This window comes from Hetaerina americana, unplaced genomic scaffold (assembly GCF_022747635.1).
Source record: "Hetaerina americana unplaced genomic scaffold, ioHetAmer1.1.p SCAF_33, whole genome shotgun sequence".
Lineage (NCBI taxonomy): Eukaryota > Metazoa > Arthropoda > Insecta > Odonata > Calopterygidae > Hetaerina > Hetaerina americana.
This window is the reverse complement of record NW_027286908.1, coordinates 605,004-623,326: the sequence shown is the minus strand read 5'-3', so window position 1 is coordinate 623,326 and position 18,323 is coordinate 605,004. Positions and strand designations below refer to the sequence as shown.

Here is an 18,323-nt window from a genome sequence, read left to right as displayed (position 1 = left end):
TTAAAGGTTAACATGATTAAGTGTTTATTCCAGTATTATTTGATAAAAACAGCAATAACATCACCGGTGTGAAATTATTATATTTCACAGAAAAAGCAAATTATTTTTCAAGAGAATATGAAAATTTACAAATTTTTGAAAACTGTCTACTCTATGAATATTGCTTACATATATGAATAGAAAAAATTAAGAAGAGCAGGACTGCCAATTTCATGAAAAAAATCTTTTATGACACATAATAACTCAATCTCCAAAGCATGGATTACAAAACAAATTCCATCTATAATTATCCACTCCTTATAAACGCATGAGCCACACAGTGCACAGCTGTTATGTTATAATAACAGCGAAGTCATTTGAAAGAATAAGTTGTTTCGGTTTAACTCATCTGGTGAAAGTTTTAGGTGAAACAGTTGCATTGGTGTAATAATAATAATATGGAAACCCAACAAAAAACCCAAGTACAATGTATCACCTGAGGCCTTTGAGAAAGGCATGACTCTCACTCGGGAGGTAAACGGGAAAAGAAAATATGAACTGATAGGCATGGAAGCAGTTGGATAGGAAGTGACAGCTTATTCTATAGCAAGAGCAGTGGATAAAGCTCCGCCCCCTCCCCAAAAAATGGTGAGGGTGGTGGCGGATGGAGGGAGAATGGGTGGTTGAGAATGGGGGAATGGACTCACTTGGCTTCTCATCCTCCTTCTTGGCCCCACCCCCCTCCTTTGCCTTCTCCTCCTCTTTTGCCTTGTTAGGGTTGCACACAACAAGCGTGACCACGCCCTCTGTCTTCTTGAGGAGTGAGGCCGCCTGGAAAACACATATGGCTATGAAAGGGAAATTCATCATAAGGATTCTAGAATAAAGAGTTAATTTTGAGCAGCTAAGTTTCAATTTTAACGTAACAAAGTTATAATTTTAACATAAATTTTCCAGTAAGGTTGTGGCTTAGATTTAAATGAAGATAAAAAGTTTCTTATTTTTGTGAATTTAAATAAAAGAATTACATTTTATCAGAACCTCATAACAGCATATTATAATAATAACCTTCTTAGTGGTAACAAACATATGATGCTTAAGAATTTGATTTTTAAACTGAAGAGAGCCTCAATCTTTGCTAAAAATTAAGTAGGTGCATACTTACAGAATCATAATTGGAGCCCATGATTACATCCTTATTGACTTGGAGAATCATGTCACCAACAATAAGGCCAGCCTGCATTGATAATGGGAATGAGAAAAGTAAATGAATTTTTTAACACGAGAATGAAATAAGTAGTTTCCTGGTAGAAATTCCTTATCCTTTGATAAGAGACAGCAAATGAATTTTTGAAAGTCTATTTTCATTTTTCAGGAAGATAACAAATTAGACACATGGAAAAGGAATTTCCTAGAATAGTATGAGCTATATGTATGAAATTATAGTGCAGTACAATTATAGTTTTCATAAATAATAATTTTCTAACGTTTAATGCTAATAATTTTCATAAAGCTCAACAAATGCCTACATAAATATTTCCCTGCAAGCCATGATATGGTCAGATGCAATGGGACTAGGACACCAGCAATTCAATAAAAAGTAATAATTCTGAACTATTTAATATTAAAAAGCCTCATTTTGACTATAAAATACATATGCATATAAGTATCTTTATTGACAGAATTTTAATTCTTCTTTTAGTAAAGAGCAAGAAGGAAATACATAACTGCATCAGTTATTCGTAAGTATTTTGATTCTAAGTGACTATTAATAATAAGAGCATATTTATTCTTATCACTTGTGTCCATGTGTTTTACGTATATAAACACAATGACCATTATTGATTTCAGCAGTGACATATCTCCATGTGTATGCAAGTGTGCATGTGGTATATGCTAACACAATGCATGTACACTTGGTGCAAAGAGAAGAACATTTTTAGCAATATTCAGAGAGTGCACCCCCATGATGAGCGCACCACCGTAATGAATTTAAAGCCTGGACTCAAAATGCTGCCAAACTATTCTGAATTGTCTTAAATTGCAAGGGGAGCTTCAAGTTGACTGAAGGTAGTCTTCAACATGAGTTAAACAGAGAAGATAAGGCTGTTAATCATTAAATTTAAGTCTTATTACAATGCACTCATCATAAGAAGCATCTGTGATTTTATGCATCACCATGTATAATGCACAACTCAATTTAAACCTTCTCAATTGTACAGCATTAAAATGCAGACATTTCAAAGTGTAAATATCATTTGCCTTGCCCAGGATTTTAATGTGTTGAAATATCTGCATTTTAATGTACATTAGCAGATGACTCCATTGAAAATTACTGTTGCATAAGTTATCTCCAACAGTTTATTTGAATTGAAAAGCTTTGTCCATCCTAATTTCCTGATCCAATGTGGCTGATGGAAGAAAACTCCTTTTTTTTGGGTACATATTTTGTGCACAGACATAAGATTAAATCTTTAAAATGAAGGTACAAAGACAGAATATCACCTTCTACCATTCTTCCCTGACTTTGCCTACAAAAATCACACAGATCAGTTATAAGGGCAGATATTGACTGGAGCCTATTGCATTTTTCAATTTTTGCTCTTTCAATCCTTTCAATGAGTTCCATCAAAAAGCATTTCCAATGTTTCATAAAAAGGTAAAACCATTAAAAATAAAAATGAAGTATTTATCATGCACTCACGGTAAAAAAGATTGAAGGGGCAAGGGAAAGCCTGCAGTATTATAATAAGACATGCCACTCGTCAACTGTATGTTAAGTACAGAGCTTTGAAATGAATGTGAGAATATAGCACCCTATAATTATTTACTGTACTTTTTGCATTCATACAAACTCCAAAGTGTTTCTCTTCTGCTACTGGACAAACTGTCCAAAGCCAGTAGCTGGGACTGTTTCCCCTACAATCTATGCCCTCTGAATGTGATAATTTGCATTCACTAGCAAAGCTTACCATCACAATGTACAGCAATGTTTGAATTTCAGAAAAAAAAATCAGAATGATAATATGTCAAGATTACTTACTGAATGTCTATCTAATTTAAAATGGCTATTTCTAACTAAATGACCTAATTAATATTTCACCTAAATCAAATTTCAATTTAATAATGATTTTTCATAAATATTGCCTTTGTAAGCATATAGAGAATGTCGAATACGTGAAAAACTCCAATTGCCATAAACAGTTTACCTTTCAAAACAAAGTACAAATGAGATTAGTTGGCTAACGCCACAAGTCACAGGATGGGGTAAAGGGTAAATAAGGAAAGGGATGAGAAAGGTGAATACGAATACATGCATTTCAGCCTCAACGTAGCCCTCTTCAGCCTGCTGAAGGTGAGTCGTCTGGACAACACAAGTTGAAGTGAGAACGGGTAAAGGCATCCAAAGAATAAATATAGTGTGAAATGTGGGGGGGAGCATGGGAGCCAATAGACTGCAATGGCAGTTGAGAAGTTTGAGAAGATTGGGTATGTTGTATGTGAGCACCAGCTTATCAACCAGAGGGCTCAGGTTTGATTTTGGATGACCTACAGGCACCCTCAGCTTCACCCAAGCTGTGATTTTTCAGACTCAGATCTCCCTAGGAAAGGAATCCTCCCCCCTACCCTGAAATGTCATTTCCATATTCTGTTGGAATTCGAAAGAGCTGAGCTCTACCTTAACCCATAAAACTTAACTTCTGGTTGATTACTTTGGTAAGCACAAGCATTGCCCAGATTTTACCAGGTGGAACTCACAAGTGTATTTTTGTCACATTTTAAATTGATTAAACATTGACCACAAATGTAGTTTTATTTTCAAGTAACACATGGCTTGCAATCCATGCCGATAAATCGAATAAATGTGAAGGATTTAGCTCACAAATATTTAAGGCTGAACCCAAAATTTCATCTCCAATGCGAGAGCCTTCTTCTGGGTTGAATGGGTATGTGTACAGGCTGTTGGTTTAGATATAAGGTGGTATATGATTTTCCAATCATCTTAATTCCATCATTCAACTCTCCCTTCTCCTCCCAGGTCATCATGTATATAAATTGGCCACTTCTCAAGGAGCCATCAGGTTTGGAGAAGAAACGGGGTTCAGCCAATATAGTGATCTTAAAGCAACTCCATAGTTTCTAGAAACTCCATTTAATCTCTTAACAAAGATCATAATAATTTAATCCACTCATGTGCTTACAGAGGAAATACTTGAATAGCATTAATATCATTGATAAAATATTGTCTTTGTATATCAATGTTTTAACGACCATACATTGTACCTGGAAGACTAAGCTTTGCTTTTTGACTGTACACTGACATATGGACATGGAGTAATTACTCATATTAGAGTGAATGACTATGAAGGCAGAGCTTTATCCATTAAACTGGACTGACTGATGATTGACAGTCAATATAAAAAAATTATAAAGAGCAAAGTAGAAATGAAAATCTTCTAGATATTATTGCTAAAAAAAATGGAGACAGTTTGAGAACCAAAACTGAATAAAAACCAATCATCAGTTTTTTGCTTGCATCAAAGGAGGAACATTTTTTAAAAAGTTTTATTTTGATATTATTTATACTCCTTTTATTAGTAATATTATTTCAAATTCATTAAACTTCTCAGCTCAATAGCCCAAATATAACATTACTAATTTATTTAATTAAGAAATAAAAAAACATCAATTACCTTAGGGATTTCTAACATCCTTTCTTATGTTTTATGAATTTTATGGCTGAGCTAAACCCTGCCTCCCATGAGAAAATGAAATATTCACTTCATTTTATTTAACTTCTTAGGGGCCAATAAATATGAGAAGATAACACCTAATGAATCATTATTATTTATTAAAACAGTTCTCAGTGCAGTGGCCCTAAAATAAATCCCTCTATTTATTTATTTAACATAAATGAACTATCTTTTAGTGAATGATAGCATCCTCCTTCAATGATTTTTTCCCATTGCTTTCTTACGCTTGAAAATGGCAGAGCTATTTCATTTCACTGAATTCTTTTGACCTCTTTCTAAGATAAAATGTACAAGAATGACTTACTTTTTGAAGTAGGACGATTTGCTTTTAATTTTACTTCATTTAATACAAATGTTTGGATTAAACACAACTTCAGTTGTATTGCAATTTTTTCAATTCAATTTCATAATAACCGAGAACTTTTTTCCCAGTTTTTAAGTATTTTCTTCAAAATGAAAAAATAAGTAACAAGGAAATTTTTTTCAACAATTAAATAAGGACAAGATGCATATGACAGAGTTAATAAAGGTACCCAAAGTTCCGATTTGACATATGTTCATTTTATTCATCTGCATTTTGTGACAGTTGTGACCTATAGATGAATTTTCCTAAAATGAGAGCAAACTCAATGAATTCATCACACTCAAAAACCCTTGGATATGAAGTTTTATGAAAGTCCTTCTAACTTTGAGAATCTTCAAAACTGCAGCAGAAAAAGGATTATAAAATTTCTATTAGCTGCAGAGCCTCTTACAAGAAATCAAAACTTTCACCAAGGCATTGTCAATTATCATCATTCTACTGATGCTGGTGAACAGCTGCAGACTGATGAATGCTGATTACATTTTTTTATGGTAGCCACTTGATTTTGATGTGATAAAAGATATTCAACAAAATAAATGGCTCTGCTTCACTACAGGTGAATGATTTCAAAAAATATCATGTTGAGATTAATGGTGTGGTATCCTAATGAGGGGAGTATTCAGATACAGACCAGTTTGCCATCCTATTACATATCAAGGGAAAACTTTCATATTTTTTTCATTATGAGGGTGATACAGCATTACATTTTGAAATGTCCTCATTTTAATCATTTCACTCATTCTTTTTTCATTTCACTACCACCACTGAATTCAAGAATTCAATCAATCAGATGAAAGCATTCATTCTATTATTCCCAGTATCTAAGAGGCACTGCTGTACCTGAATGCAACCAAAGAGAGATATACATATGCCTATTTGTGCTAGCATTTCTTAGCCAAAGGGTTCACCTTGGAAATTGGATGTCCACTGAGAATTCCACTGTGGAGCTCAAAAACACTTTCGGAAGCAATAAAAAAAATGCAATGCACTAGCAACCACACATGCTTCCACAGAAAAATCATGCATTGCTTAATACCATAATGATCATTCGATAAATGTACAACAGCAATGAGCATCAAATAAAAGCATATAACACACAGTATTTAAGTCTAACATAATTGAAGTCTATTCTGTGGTTTTATTACAGTTCCGAGGTTTATCTTTTGAATGGCTGCTTGGGATCAAAAGTGCGCACACAAGCTAATTTTTTAATTAGAGAGGTATGGAAGAGACATCTCCCATGGCATATAAATAATCTGAACCAGAAAAACCACCTTATAAGAGATTTATTGACAGCATTCTCTTGTCTCTTTTTTATTATGGAATTGTTGTTAAATGCTGCTAATTAATACCAGTTAGTCATAATTTTCTAACGTAAGCCCATACTTAGGGTCATTCATCTGGTTGAAAATCATGACTAACTTAGTTGAAGGCAACATTAGTCACACAATTCTCAGTAAGGACTTTGGTTATAAGAAATATGGATTATAATGAGGTGTATATCAAACTGGCAAGATAATGGTAGTCAATATATTTAGCTCTCTTGTTGTAATCAAGAAGTTGTACAGCAGAGTAAACCATAACCACTGCCTAGTAATTATTTTTAGGCATTCTCATCTTCAAAATATCATGCTATTATTTTGTACAACTTTGAAAATTTATAGGTAGGAATGGAAAAATAATGAGGTAGTCTACTTTATTTTGAAAGTTCTGGATTTAGATGACTAGTCAGGCTTTAAAAGGAATTCCAAAATACAGCAGTCATCACAGCTGAGCTTTAGGTAGTCAGAAAATTTTTCAAATGTGTGTGTATATATTGAAAATAAAACTTTCATGAATGATCAATTTTCACTATGATCTGTTTTATACCAAAGTTTGACCTGAGAAGCAAATAAATATCATTATTTTTATCGTTATTTATTGTTCATATATTGCGGTAATTTCTCAAGTCTCCATTATTTTGGCAGCATTCAAAGATATATGTTTTGATATTAATCTGCGTCTACCACAGTGAAGATAAAGCTGTGTTCATTAGAACTATTCCACAGATCAATGTGAAATAATAAATGCACTTGTCCAGGTTTTCCAGCAACTGGGATTTAGTTCTAATATGCTATAAGTCATTCTTTTAGAACATATTTTCAATATGCAATCCATCTTTCACTTTTACAACTGGTACTGAAATACAAGTACCTATTTGAATTTTCCATCTAATTCCCTACCACTCTGATTAACATTGACAAATTTGTCAAGCAACTGCATATGTCATACAATTGATATCCATTCTAGCTAATAGTGGAATCTAATTTTGTGACAATGTTGGCCCTTCCATTTGGACTAAAAGAAGCAAATCTTCACTAAAAATGCTTCATCTTATGATTATTCAGCATTCTATTCCCCAAAAGGGAAACATAATGTAGGTATATAGAAATTCTCATATTGTATTTTTGATATTTATGAATGCGATCACTTACCTGGCTGGCCTGAATCAATATGCAATTCAACTTAAAATGCAGGCAATATAGATTTTCAGGTACCAGTTGCATCTTAAAAGCCAAAATGACTACATAATGAAATAATGAAATCATAATCCAGTACGAGACAAGAAAATGCATTTTACAACAATTTTAGAGCCTTCTAACGAAATTCTAAAAGGTTAATGCCACATAACTGTTAAGGAAATTATGAATTACTTATCAAGGCCTCTCATGTTAAGAATGTCTATATTTAAGTTGTCTAAAATTATAAATGCAATTCTTATTTGGGTTAATTTATTTAATAATAGGAATTCAGTAATGAATACTCTCCATGCCAATGTTTTTACTAACAGAGATTTGGGAAATGGCAAGCAACTTCATTAATGCTCAGTTGCTACTAATTGTAAGGAAACCACTGTAAGAATTATATATTTCTATGTGTAATATTAAGTATATTCTAATAAGTTGGCGAATAAAGGGATGATCATTTTATTTCCATAATATTTTTGAAAGTCACTTAAATAGAGGTTTGAAATTAATAAAATTATCTGGGATTGCATATCATACTCTTTGAATTGTGAAATAGCAAAATACATCACCACACAGGGGCAGATACAGTTTTTCTGGGAGGCGGCAGTTATATAACCCTATGGCTTTGCAATGAATTCAGTCAAAAAAAAAATTCATATATATTTCAGGTATATCTTTTTGCTGATTTCCTTAGCTAGCAGTGAAAAAATTATGCCACTAACATTTGCAGATAATCAAGCAATAGGTAGGCAGATTGCTGTTATTGTTGAGTGCTTTACAGAGATAATGTGAGAGGTATAGAAAGAAAATTAATCATAAGAAAATGGAAGTAATGAGATTCTACAGATGCATGAAAGCTAAGTTAAACCTTCAAATTGGAAGGAATAAACTACTGTAGGAGGAGCACTTCATGTATTTAGGCAGTATTTAGAGGCAAGCAAGGGTAGTTTTGGGGACATTAGGAGAAAAATTGTGATGGTAAAAGAATTATTTACAAGAAGAGAATACATGACCCATGTTAAGTGAATAAGTAAAGATAAGTAAATACTTTGATATTGAGCATAGCACTACATGAATCTGATTTTAGAGGTAAGAGTATAGACATAGTTTGGAAGCTTTTGACAGCAGGTAGAGAGAGAGAGGGGTGTGGAGAAAAATAGAAAACATAGATGGGCAGAGAGGGTGTTGGTATTGCAGTTTTAAATGTGGTAGGGTAAGAGAGCAAGTTGCAGCAGGGGAAATATTAAGGAAAGAAAAATGGGGATGAAGGAAATTGAGAGGCAAAGTGGGGTGTTGAAGACCATAATACCCAAGGGAAGATTTTGGTGAGCAGGGAAGGAGGAGGAAGAGAAGAAAATTTGTGGAAAGCATGAAGGCAGGTATAAGTTATGATGAACTACTGAATGATATAATGTGAGGGAAAAAATTTCATGATAAATTGAAGATAATAGTCATTAGTAACCATTCAAAACCTACCTTCAACAGGTAGATACCTTGAATGAATGAAATTAACAAAAGATGCATACTAGGGAGTGAGGGAAAAAGAAGGAACAGTTATGGAATTATTAAAGCACAGTAGTTAGAAGATTTATTATTTTGTTGATCAATTTTTTTATATTTTAACTGGGGTATTTGAAAGATTATTTTTTCTCTTCAAGATTTAAATTTAAATGCTCCCCTTCTTTTCTTCAAGGTGAACTCATGGTTCTTGCACTCCCATCTGTATCCACCCCTGCCACCATGCACAATTTAGGTACAGATGCTAACCACCTGTCAGTCATGAATAACAAAATTCTTCATGATAGCAAAACTGAGTCTTGCTAAAGGATTTTTCAATGGATGGAGGGAAAAGATTAGAGCCATAGGAAAAAATAATCATTCCTTAGTTCCTATGAAAAAAATTTTTATGAAGTGCATGAAAAGATTGATATATATATATTGGTCAAAATCCCAGATATAATCAGTACACATGCTGCACTCAATTGGTTATAAAAGTCCACAAAGCAATACATATCAGTTTTGGATCACTTTGTGGGCTAATTACTTTGTGCCTGAATAGTTAAGTCTATCATTAATTAGTCCAAGGTAAATAGATCACTGACTAGACTGATTGAGCAAAAATAAAAATAAAATAAAAGATACAAGAGCCAACAATATGCACTTGGTGTCATGAACACCTATAAAGGAAGCTCAGGTGGAATGCCAACATTAACTTCCAATCGCCATTACAACTGAGCCATGGTCAAGGATGCTATGGAATTATACACTTGACTTTCAGTTTTAAGTGTTTTTTTCTTACTTGAATTTTCTCTAACATTATCAATCACTTTTGAATTTTGTTGATTGTACATTTTGCTTTATTCAATTTCTTAATTCTCTTCATTAAAGGAATTATTTGGTGATATGTTGTAAAGGAACTTCGATTTTGGCCATATCGAGTATTTGGAAACATATCGGAAAAATATTTGAAGGCATTGAACTTTTGGTATGGGTTTAGTTTTCTAAAATTGCATTAAAAATCAATGTATTTTACAAGGTATTTTAATTTAGTTAAATTAAGTTTACTTCCACCAATCACAAGCTTTTCCTTTCAAGTTTCAAAATCAAAATTGAAAATAATTGAAGTGCATTATCCTTAAAGGGAGCATTATCATAAAAGAGGATAATAATGCAATTATTATAATATTTCAATACCTATGAAATTGAAAAAAGCATAAGCGTGCAGTGCCCCTGCATTTTCCATCCCTGGTCCCTGTGTGACAGGGAGCAAGTGGAGCAAGAGGGCAACCATGTGAGGATCTCAAGTAAACTCTGGAGATATGGGGAGTGGGCAGGTAGAGGGGCAGAAGGAATCATAGTGTGGTGCACACACATACATCTAAAGAACATCTGTATACCTGTTCTGCAGCACTGCCCTCCTGGATATCCGAGATGAAGATACCTTGTCCCACCTCAGCATGCTTTCCCTCAATAATCATGATACCAAGACCTTGCGGACCCTGTCAGCCAATCAGCAAAAAGATGCAAGAAGGGGAAGGCGACAGAAAGGCAGAGAAAGAAAGAGAGAGACACACATTAGCACAATGAAGGTATGTGCAAGACTAATGCTGTCATTGGGAATGATCAAATTGACCAAGACTAAAGCATCATTGGCGTTAAAATTTTTATCAAGTGTATTTTCATCTGTTGTTCATAAAGTTTAAAGTATCCTTAGAAGCAGGTTTTAATGTAAGCTAATAGGTGTCATGAGTATAAGCAAGGTGTGGCAGCAGAATTCATCTTTCTCTGGGTAGATGACGTTTTGGAGGAAATTTGCCCAACAAATAAAACCAAGAAAACAAACTTTAAAAGTGAACAGAAAACAACTGTACAATAAATTTTTAGTTTATGTTTTAAGAGGGCTCTAGCAAAAAAAAATTAAACTGCCTTCAGAAAGATATGAAAATTGAGAAAAAAAATGGAGTGGAAATTAATCTATTTCTATTGCCCATCAGTGATTTTATAAATTGACATTTTAAAAATCAAAGTATGGTTGCTCATGATATTAAGTGGATTGTTGAAAGCTATACTGACAACTCTACTGATACTATTGACCCCAGGATATTACTATTCCCTAGGGAGATGAAGGTTGTGCTGGACAAATTGGAGTCATAGACAGTACTTGGACCATGCTCATTGCCCAAACTAATGTAGCATGGAACCAATGTGTACATAAGATACAAAAAAGTAGAGAAATTGATGTTATGACAAGCAAAGTTAGGGGATTGTTTAAGTGATTAGTTAACTTGTTACAGACTCCACAGTTCGTGGTGATGGGTATTTTGCGGGCTAGCTTTGTTTTATAAGCTCTTTTATGGAGTGACGCAGTAAATATTTCTGTTTGAATAGCTTTCACCACCAAAATTAGATGCCTAACTTCATACATATACATAATTCAATTCCAATCTAGAAAATGAACTAAAATCTGTACCGAAAGTCATGCCGAAGTTTTCATTTCACAGCAACTAATTATGATTCAAAACAAAGTTAAACTATCAAAGAGCAAACCTATCTGATTACAGGAACAGTATAAGAATTTATTATTTGTCTTTCAATATTAGCTTTTGTGATACTATGTGATCTCCAAGTTATTACAAATGTACTCCTTGTACAATTCTATTTATCTCTCCTTTGTGCTTGATCCACGATGGAGTTCGAAATCTTATTTATTCACTGCAGATATTCCAACACATTATTTGACAAGAAATAAACCTCAAGGAGTTAATAATAAAGATTGTAATGAGAAATGGTTATGTCATCTGGATGAAGTCTCGAGAGTGATGGGCATCCTACCATTGCCATATTTATACATCGAGAACTGTGAAATTTTTAAACATTTATCCTTCCATGTATGAATCTAGCCCATGCTGGCATGACTACAACACCTGGAACAAAGGGGATGTTCATATTGGTGAATAGAGACTAGCTATTATGTCAGATAGGGGAACTTAATTCTACCTTGGTGATCAATAACAAGCTACTCTCTATGAAAAATCTTCCTCTACTAAAATAGACTGAAATATTTCCTTTTGGTTAAGAATGTTATGATTTAAAAGTATAAATAACAATGCTTTGAATCTATGTATTAATATATGAATTAAAAACTAAAACTTGACATGGTAGAATCAATTATTTAGTGTCTCACGTTTGACACTGGAGCAGAAATGTTACTCTTTTTATCCATTGCTCGCTGATTTTAAGTAGTAATTTGTTCATTAGATTTTTAAGGTAACTTGGCATATGACAGTCACGAGATGGACAATGTATATTCAGGACTTCTTTCTCTTGAAATATGCATGAAGCAACACAATTATTGGACAATTCATCTTCCTTAAAAAACCTTTAGTCACTGACAGCAGGGGTATTTTCTACATAAACCAGAAGTTGTTCATTCTTAATTTCAGAGCGATGTTTATTTATCTGCAACTGGTTGTATGTTAGGCTAGTAAATACAAATAATATATGATTTGGAATTCATGTGTCTAGAATGTGCAATGATAGCAAAGAAGAATTATGCAAAGACTTGATAAATATTACTGTGACCTTTCTTTTCATATTTTTGTACATAATTCAACATTACTATGTCATAAGACACTTGCTGCCTGGTCAATTAATTGGGAAAGTGTGGTTATATACTGTCAAGTCTATCTCAGAAGTGGCCCTTTATAGGCTAGTGCTAGTGTTTTGATGCTGGGCTAATATTGGTAGCCTAAGTCTACCCAAGAATGGTCCATCATATTTATAGTGACTGGGAAAGAGTGGGTTAATGTTAATTACTGTGTACTAATGCTGGTCATCAATAGTTATCATACCCCAATAGCTTCAAGTTCAGCAAATTAATCAAATCAGCAAATTAGCAAAACTCAAATGAAAAAACTACCTTTAACACTATGTGAAAATCCTCCCATGAGAATATCTTAATGGCCACAGGTGTGAGTATGACTGACTCTGAAAGAAAGCAGAGTGCCTGTCTTGGCTTGGCACTGTGAGAGAGAGGGATGTAGGGAGAAGGGGGCAGAGCATAGAGAGCTGAGTGGAATACACAATGAATGATAAGTGGTGTGTGGAGTGATATGTTGCAATGGGTGAATTGGCAGGGAATCATATGCACCACAATGGCATATTTTATGCATATGGCGTGGGCAGAAAAGACAGTTTCCAGCAGTGCTGTGGGGATGCAGGGGTTTCCTTGGACCAATAAGGAGAGGTGTGCTTCAATGTCAGTAGACATGCACTGGCTCTTCTGACTTTGATCAAGGTTGATGCAATGTTGCAGACGTTTGGTGCACTTGTGCTTTTGGTGACCCATTAACAACTGTATTCAACTGAAAGGCATTGATGACCAGGGATTGGCAGTAATCAGACTATGTAATTAAACTTTATGGTCAATTACTTGTGATCATTTACTTACAATGATGCATAATGTAATAATGTATCTCATTAGTTTCTCTAAAAGATACATGTAATCCTCAATCAGCCACTTTATTAAATCTTCGAATAATAAAATTGGATTATGAAATAATGTAAATACTGACAAGGAGTTTTTTTGTGGAAAATAGTGGTTTACTTGGAATTACTCTTCTTAATATATATTGTATGATATTTGTTGAGATTGAATAACTGGAAAATAAAATGGAAAAAAATACATATTTAAAATAACCACACACTTGTTCACCCTATTGCATGGAAAATATAATAGATGTTATCAAACCACACATTTTTCCTTAGATTACTTTAAATAATGACTGCATTCTGGATTAAATGTAAACTGCCTCAGAAAAAGTAATCACAAAATGAATTGTCAATTGCAAAAATAAAAATAAATCACATAATTTGTAATAAATTATAATATGCTGTGAATGTGCCCAACCCTGGGAAAGTGCAAAGCGTAAAATGGAAGACAGTGGCAGCAGCATGTGGAGTGTTGGAGGCAAAATACACTCAGGGTGCTGGCATGCAGATTTGGCATGGACAATGGCTTGTGTGCTGGTTGTGCAGTGTCACCAAAATGAATGCCTATCTTACAGAAATGAGAAAAAGACTTTGTGGGAAAACATATGAGGGCATGTGGTCCCGTGTTAAAAATACCCTTAAGAAAATTTTTATCCATCAATTTTACAAAATTCCTCCTCCATAGCAATGGCTATCGCAACATTGGTGTTCACCAGGTTTGTTGCAAATCCTTTAGGTCTAACCTTTTGGAATAATACCATTTAGAAATAAAAACAAACTCTGTAATATTTCAAACACTTTTTAATTACTCCAAATTTAGGACCATTAAAGAAGTGTGTGATCTATTAAAAAGTTTGCTTCTATTTCACATTTGTCAGGTTTACTTTTCCGAGAAATTGACACCCTTGGGTTCCTAACCTGATACACTGGCTAAGAAGAAACACTGCTAACTTGCTATTTTATAATAATCAAAACTTTCAAGCAACTCCCAATTCATGTCCTAGTATCATTCTCCAATCCCTCTCTAAGAATTATGACAGACTATGCATGCAGATTTAATTAAAATTGATTTATTTTAATGAAACATTGAAGTGATACTTACTAAACATTCAAATGAAAAACTTAATTGGATTCCGGAAACACCACCCAAAATTAATGAAAATCAACTCAAAATTAAAACATATTTGAGTTGGATTTATCTTGTCTAACAGTCATAACAACATCATTAATGACTTATGCATGTATTGCTATCTAGCAATTATAATATGGGAGTATTATTGATTGATTATTCACTTATGTGCATTAAATTGACCTGCTTCCAAAATTCCAGTTAACAAAAAAGTACCCTTGAATAAAGGCACTCTGTGATTGATATGTGAATGTGAGAGAACTTTAACACACATATTCACATGCTTGGAAAAATATGGGTAACATGTTTCAAAGCTAACAAAAATGTTCTCTAAACTGACTAAATGCCTTGTTAGCAATATTTGCACATGTTACCATACAAAGAGCATGAAAAACAAAAATTTCAAATTATTTCAGAGATATTCTTCGGAAGGAAAGGAGAAAACATGATTACAGACATTATCTGAGAATGAATGTACCATTTTTAGCAGAATATTATCCTTACTTATGTAAAAATACTAGGATTCCTCAGAGAGTCAAAACTTAAGTTCTAATGGCTTAAACAAAAAAATATTCTATTTAAGATAGTCAATTTTGTATTTTTACATGATGTATATGGAAACCTTATTGGTTGTGGACTTCTAGCAAGTATTTAATTGTAGCTTAAACAATGGCCACAAAATTGAGGGCATACTTATACATTACATAATAAACTATTAATCCTTGCTGGCTTAGTGGTTTGAAAAATATGTGATATTTTGGCTTATAAATGAGATATGTAAATTAATAGTCTTATGAATACTAAAAAATTGACTTATATTTTATCAAATTTGTTAAATTTAAAACTCCAGAGAAGCTATGATGAAAAGATATTGCTGCATTATCAGGGTCCCATTGTGCCACAAGAAGCTTTGATTGTAACTGGAAGAGCTTAGTTTAAAATTGACAACACCAATGGAGTTTACAGGACAGCCACATGCCTTTCCACAGGTTTTTACTTCATGAAATCAAAATGCAGTAACATAAAGCTTTTTTTAATTGATTTACCTTTTTGATGGTGACAGATCGGAGTCCTTTAAAGTTGGCAAACCTCTCTTCCGGTGACTGGAAAAATTAAAATGTCAAGGAGGAAAAAAATGCACATTGTAGAATCTTTTGATATCATCCTTCTAAGATGAACAGATATATGCATTAGACAATTATTACTGAATAGCTTAGCAAGTTCATTTAGTCTCTCATTACATAGACTTTAAAGTAATTTAGCTATGGCTTTTATGAGTAAAGTTATCTGCATGTTGCAATATTATTATTATTTAAAGGTGCATTGGCATGCATTTAATGGTGAAAAAAGAGAAGGAAGCTTGGGGTAGAAGGAGACAACATTCAGCATCCTTTTTGCACTTACATCAAGTCAAGCATGTGGATATGAAGCCACTCAGCTGAAACACTTGTAAGAAATAAAGTACTCAAATGCTGAATTCTGATTGAAGGACTATACATATGCTCATAATTGAAACAGAAAAGTTCAATTAAACACCTTCCATTCTGTAGTTCAACTCTTAGGCAAGATTCAAACAGTAAAATAATACCGATGAGATCTCTTAATGGCATATGAGACTACTACATAGGGCCTCTGATAATACAACAGAGCACCACTATTATCTTCCAACCAATTCAAGAAACTTCCAAAAGCAAGAAAATTTCTCCAAATAATTTAATTAATGTTCTTCAAATGAGATCGATTTCAATGGTCCCAACTCAATTATGCCGAGCATAAATTGCAAATTGTACTAATTTCAAATTAATGAACTCCAATACTTATTAACACAACCATGATCATGAACACTTTCCTTCGCAATATTTCCATAGATCACAGATATACATGAACTTCAATCGAGGTATCTATTACCTTTTTATTACACCTGGATTGATCATTGTATAACTTATGCTAGCATAAAAAATGTTGATCACCCGAGTTTCTCCAGGAGAAGATAAGTTACCATAATTAATAAAATAAAATATACAATTCAGGAGGTAAATTGGAATTCTTGGACACTCATATAAAAGCAAGTAATGAGTATATGCTTAGGAGCAAATGGAGAATATGCACCCTAAGCATTGGAGCAACATAGAAGGCATTGCCATTTGAGTTCCTTTATATTGATCTCTCGGATCTATACTTCAACCAACATCAAGTATGCAAGTGCAGAATTTGCGATGAAATACACATTAACTTTTGGGAAATACTAAACTATGATTTAAACTGATTGACTCATTTAAAAAAATGGCAGATACATAGATGTGGCAAAGACTATTAATAGTTTTCCCAGGAGGCAACATCAACTTTGATGAAAGACCAGCTGCATTTTATTTTGTCTTACCTCATCATCAAGCGAAACTGGGAACTGAGTAATGGGCTTCACAGCAAGTTCCTGAACAGCTTCACTTCGCCTGGAAGGTGAGAAGAAAGGCCAGCCCATTATATGAATGTAACATCGGCCAATAGAATAGACACGGTTATATCATAATTTTTTGCATTTTAGTGGTTTCAAGGTTCAATTAAAAATAAATAAATCATAAAAGATTAAAGATCATGCAGTGTGGAGAAAAGCTGTTTTTTTATCAGAAATGTTCAAGTTTTCCAAGAGATCAGTACATAATTTTGCAGGTCAAGGCCCATTGATTTAAAGGTAGTAAGTTCACCTACATTGAATATGAGATAGCTTACAAAATCAGCATTGTAAGGTATTAAAAGTCCCAATTCAGGTTTGATGTGGCTCTGGGTTTAAGAACTTCCCTGATTTCTTTAAGTGAGACTTTCCACGAAAATTCACATGATGCAGCATATCAAAATTAAAACTTTTTCATGGCAAATATTTTCTTGTGCCAGTGTAAGTATGAATGTTACACTTAATGTGATGGGTAATGGGTACTTGAAGAACATTTATGGTAAAATAGGAGAGATAGGGTAAGGAATGAGTCAGTCATTTTGAATATGGGTTGAATAAAATATACATATAAGTACAAGATAATATATAAATATACATAAATAGTATAAGATAAAATATACATATAAGTATAAGATATACACAAGTACAAAAGAAGTTTGGTATACTAGATGGTGATATTGAGATAATGGTAGCAAGTCAAATCATAAATGATGCATGAGAGAGGAGGAAATGGCTTGAAGGAAAAGGGTAGGCAGAGAAAATTAGGAGTTGATGAAGTTAAGAAGACTTTTTGAGATGGACATAAAAAGTTTCATGCATGAAACAATATCTAAATATGACAAAGGCAAAAGAATTACACCAGAATGAGACAATCTGGAAAATTTGAATGAAGAATTTTCTTTTACAATGGAAAACCAAGCTTTTTTTGACAATGTCTATTCTGAAAGGGAAATGCACAAAGGATATATTCATATGCATGTAAATATCTACTGGTATAAATGACTTGAATACTAATGCCAGGAGTTATAGAATTAAACAAATTGTACAATTTATTGAGGTGCATGCATCCAAAATTGCAAACATATTGCATGGCATTATGCTGCATTATGAACTTAATCTACAAACTATCACTGAGAAAGCAACATTTATT

The 18,323-nt window shown here is 33.4% G+C and overlaps 1 protein-coding gene across 4 annotated transcripts in view; it reads right to left on the bottom strand.

Moving 5' to 3' along the window:
- inaD (inactivation no afterpotential D) overlaps positions 1-18,323 on the bottom strand; it is a 217,280-nt gene that overhangs the window by 35,455 nt on the left and 163,502 nt on the right. For all 4 annotated transcript variants that reach the window (XM_071589098.1, XM_071589100.1, XM_071589099.1 and 1 more), the window contains 5 exons: positions 17,105-17,174; positions 15,771-15,827; positions 10,502-10,603; positions 1,145-1,216; positions 687-810 (listed from right to left, as the gene is read on the bottom strand). In XM_071589098.1, coding sequence (XP_071445199.1) covers positions 687-810; positions 1,145-1,216; positions 10,502-10,603; positions 15,771-15,827; positions 17,105-17,174 — 425 coding nt within the window. The remainder of the gene's footprint in view (positions 1-686; positions 811-1,144; positions 1,217-10,501; positions 10,604-15,770; positions 15,828-17,104; positions 17,175-18,323) is intronic.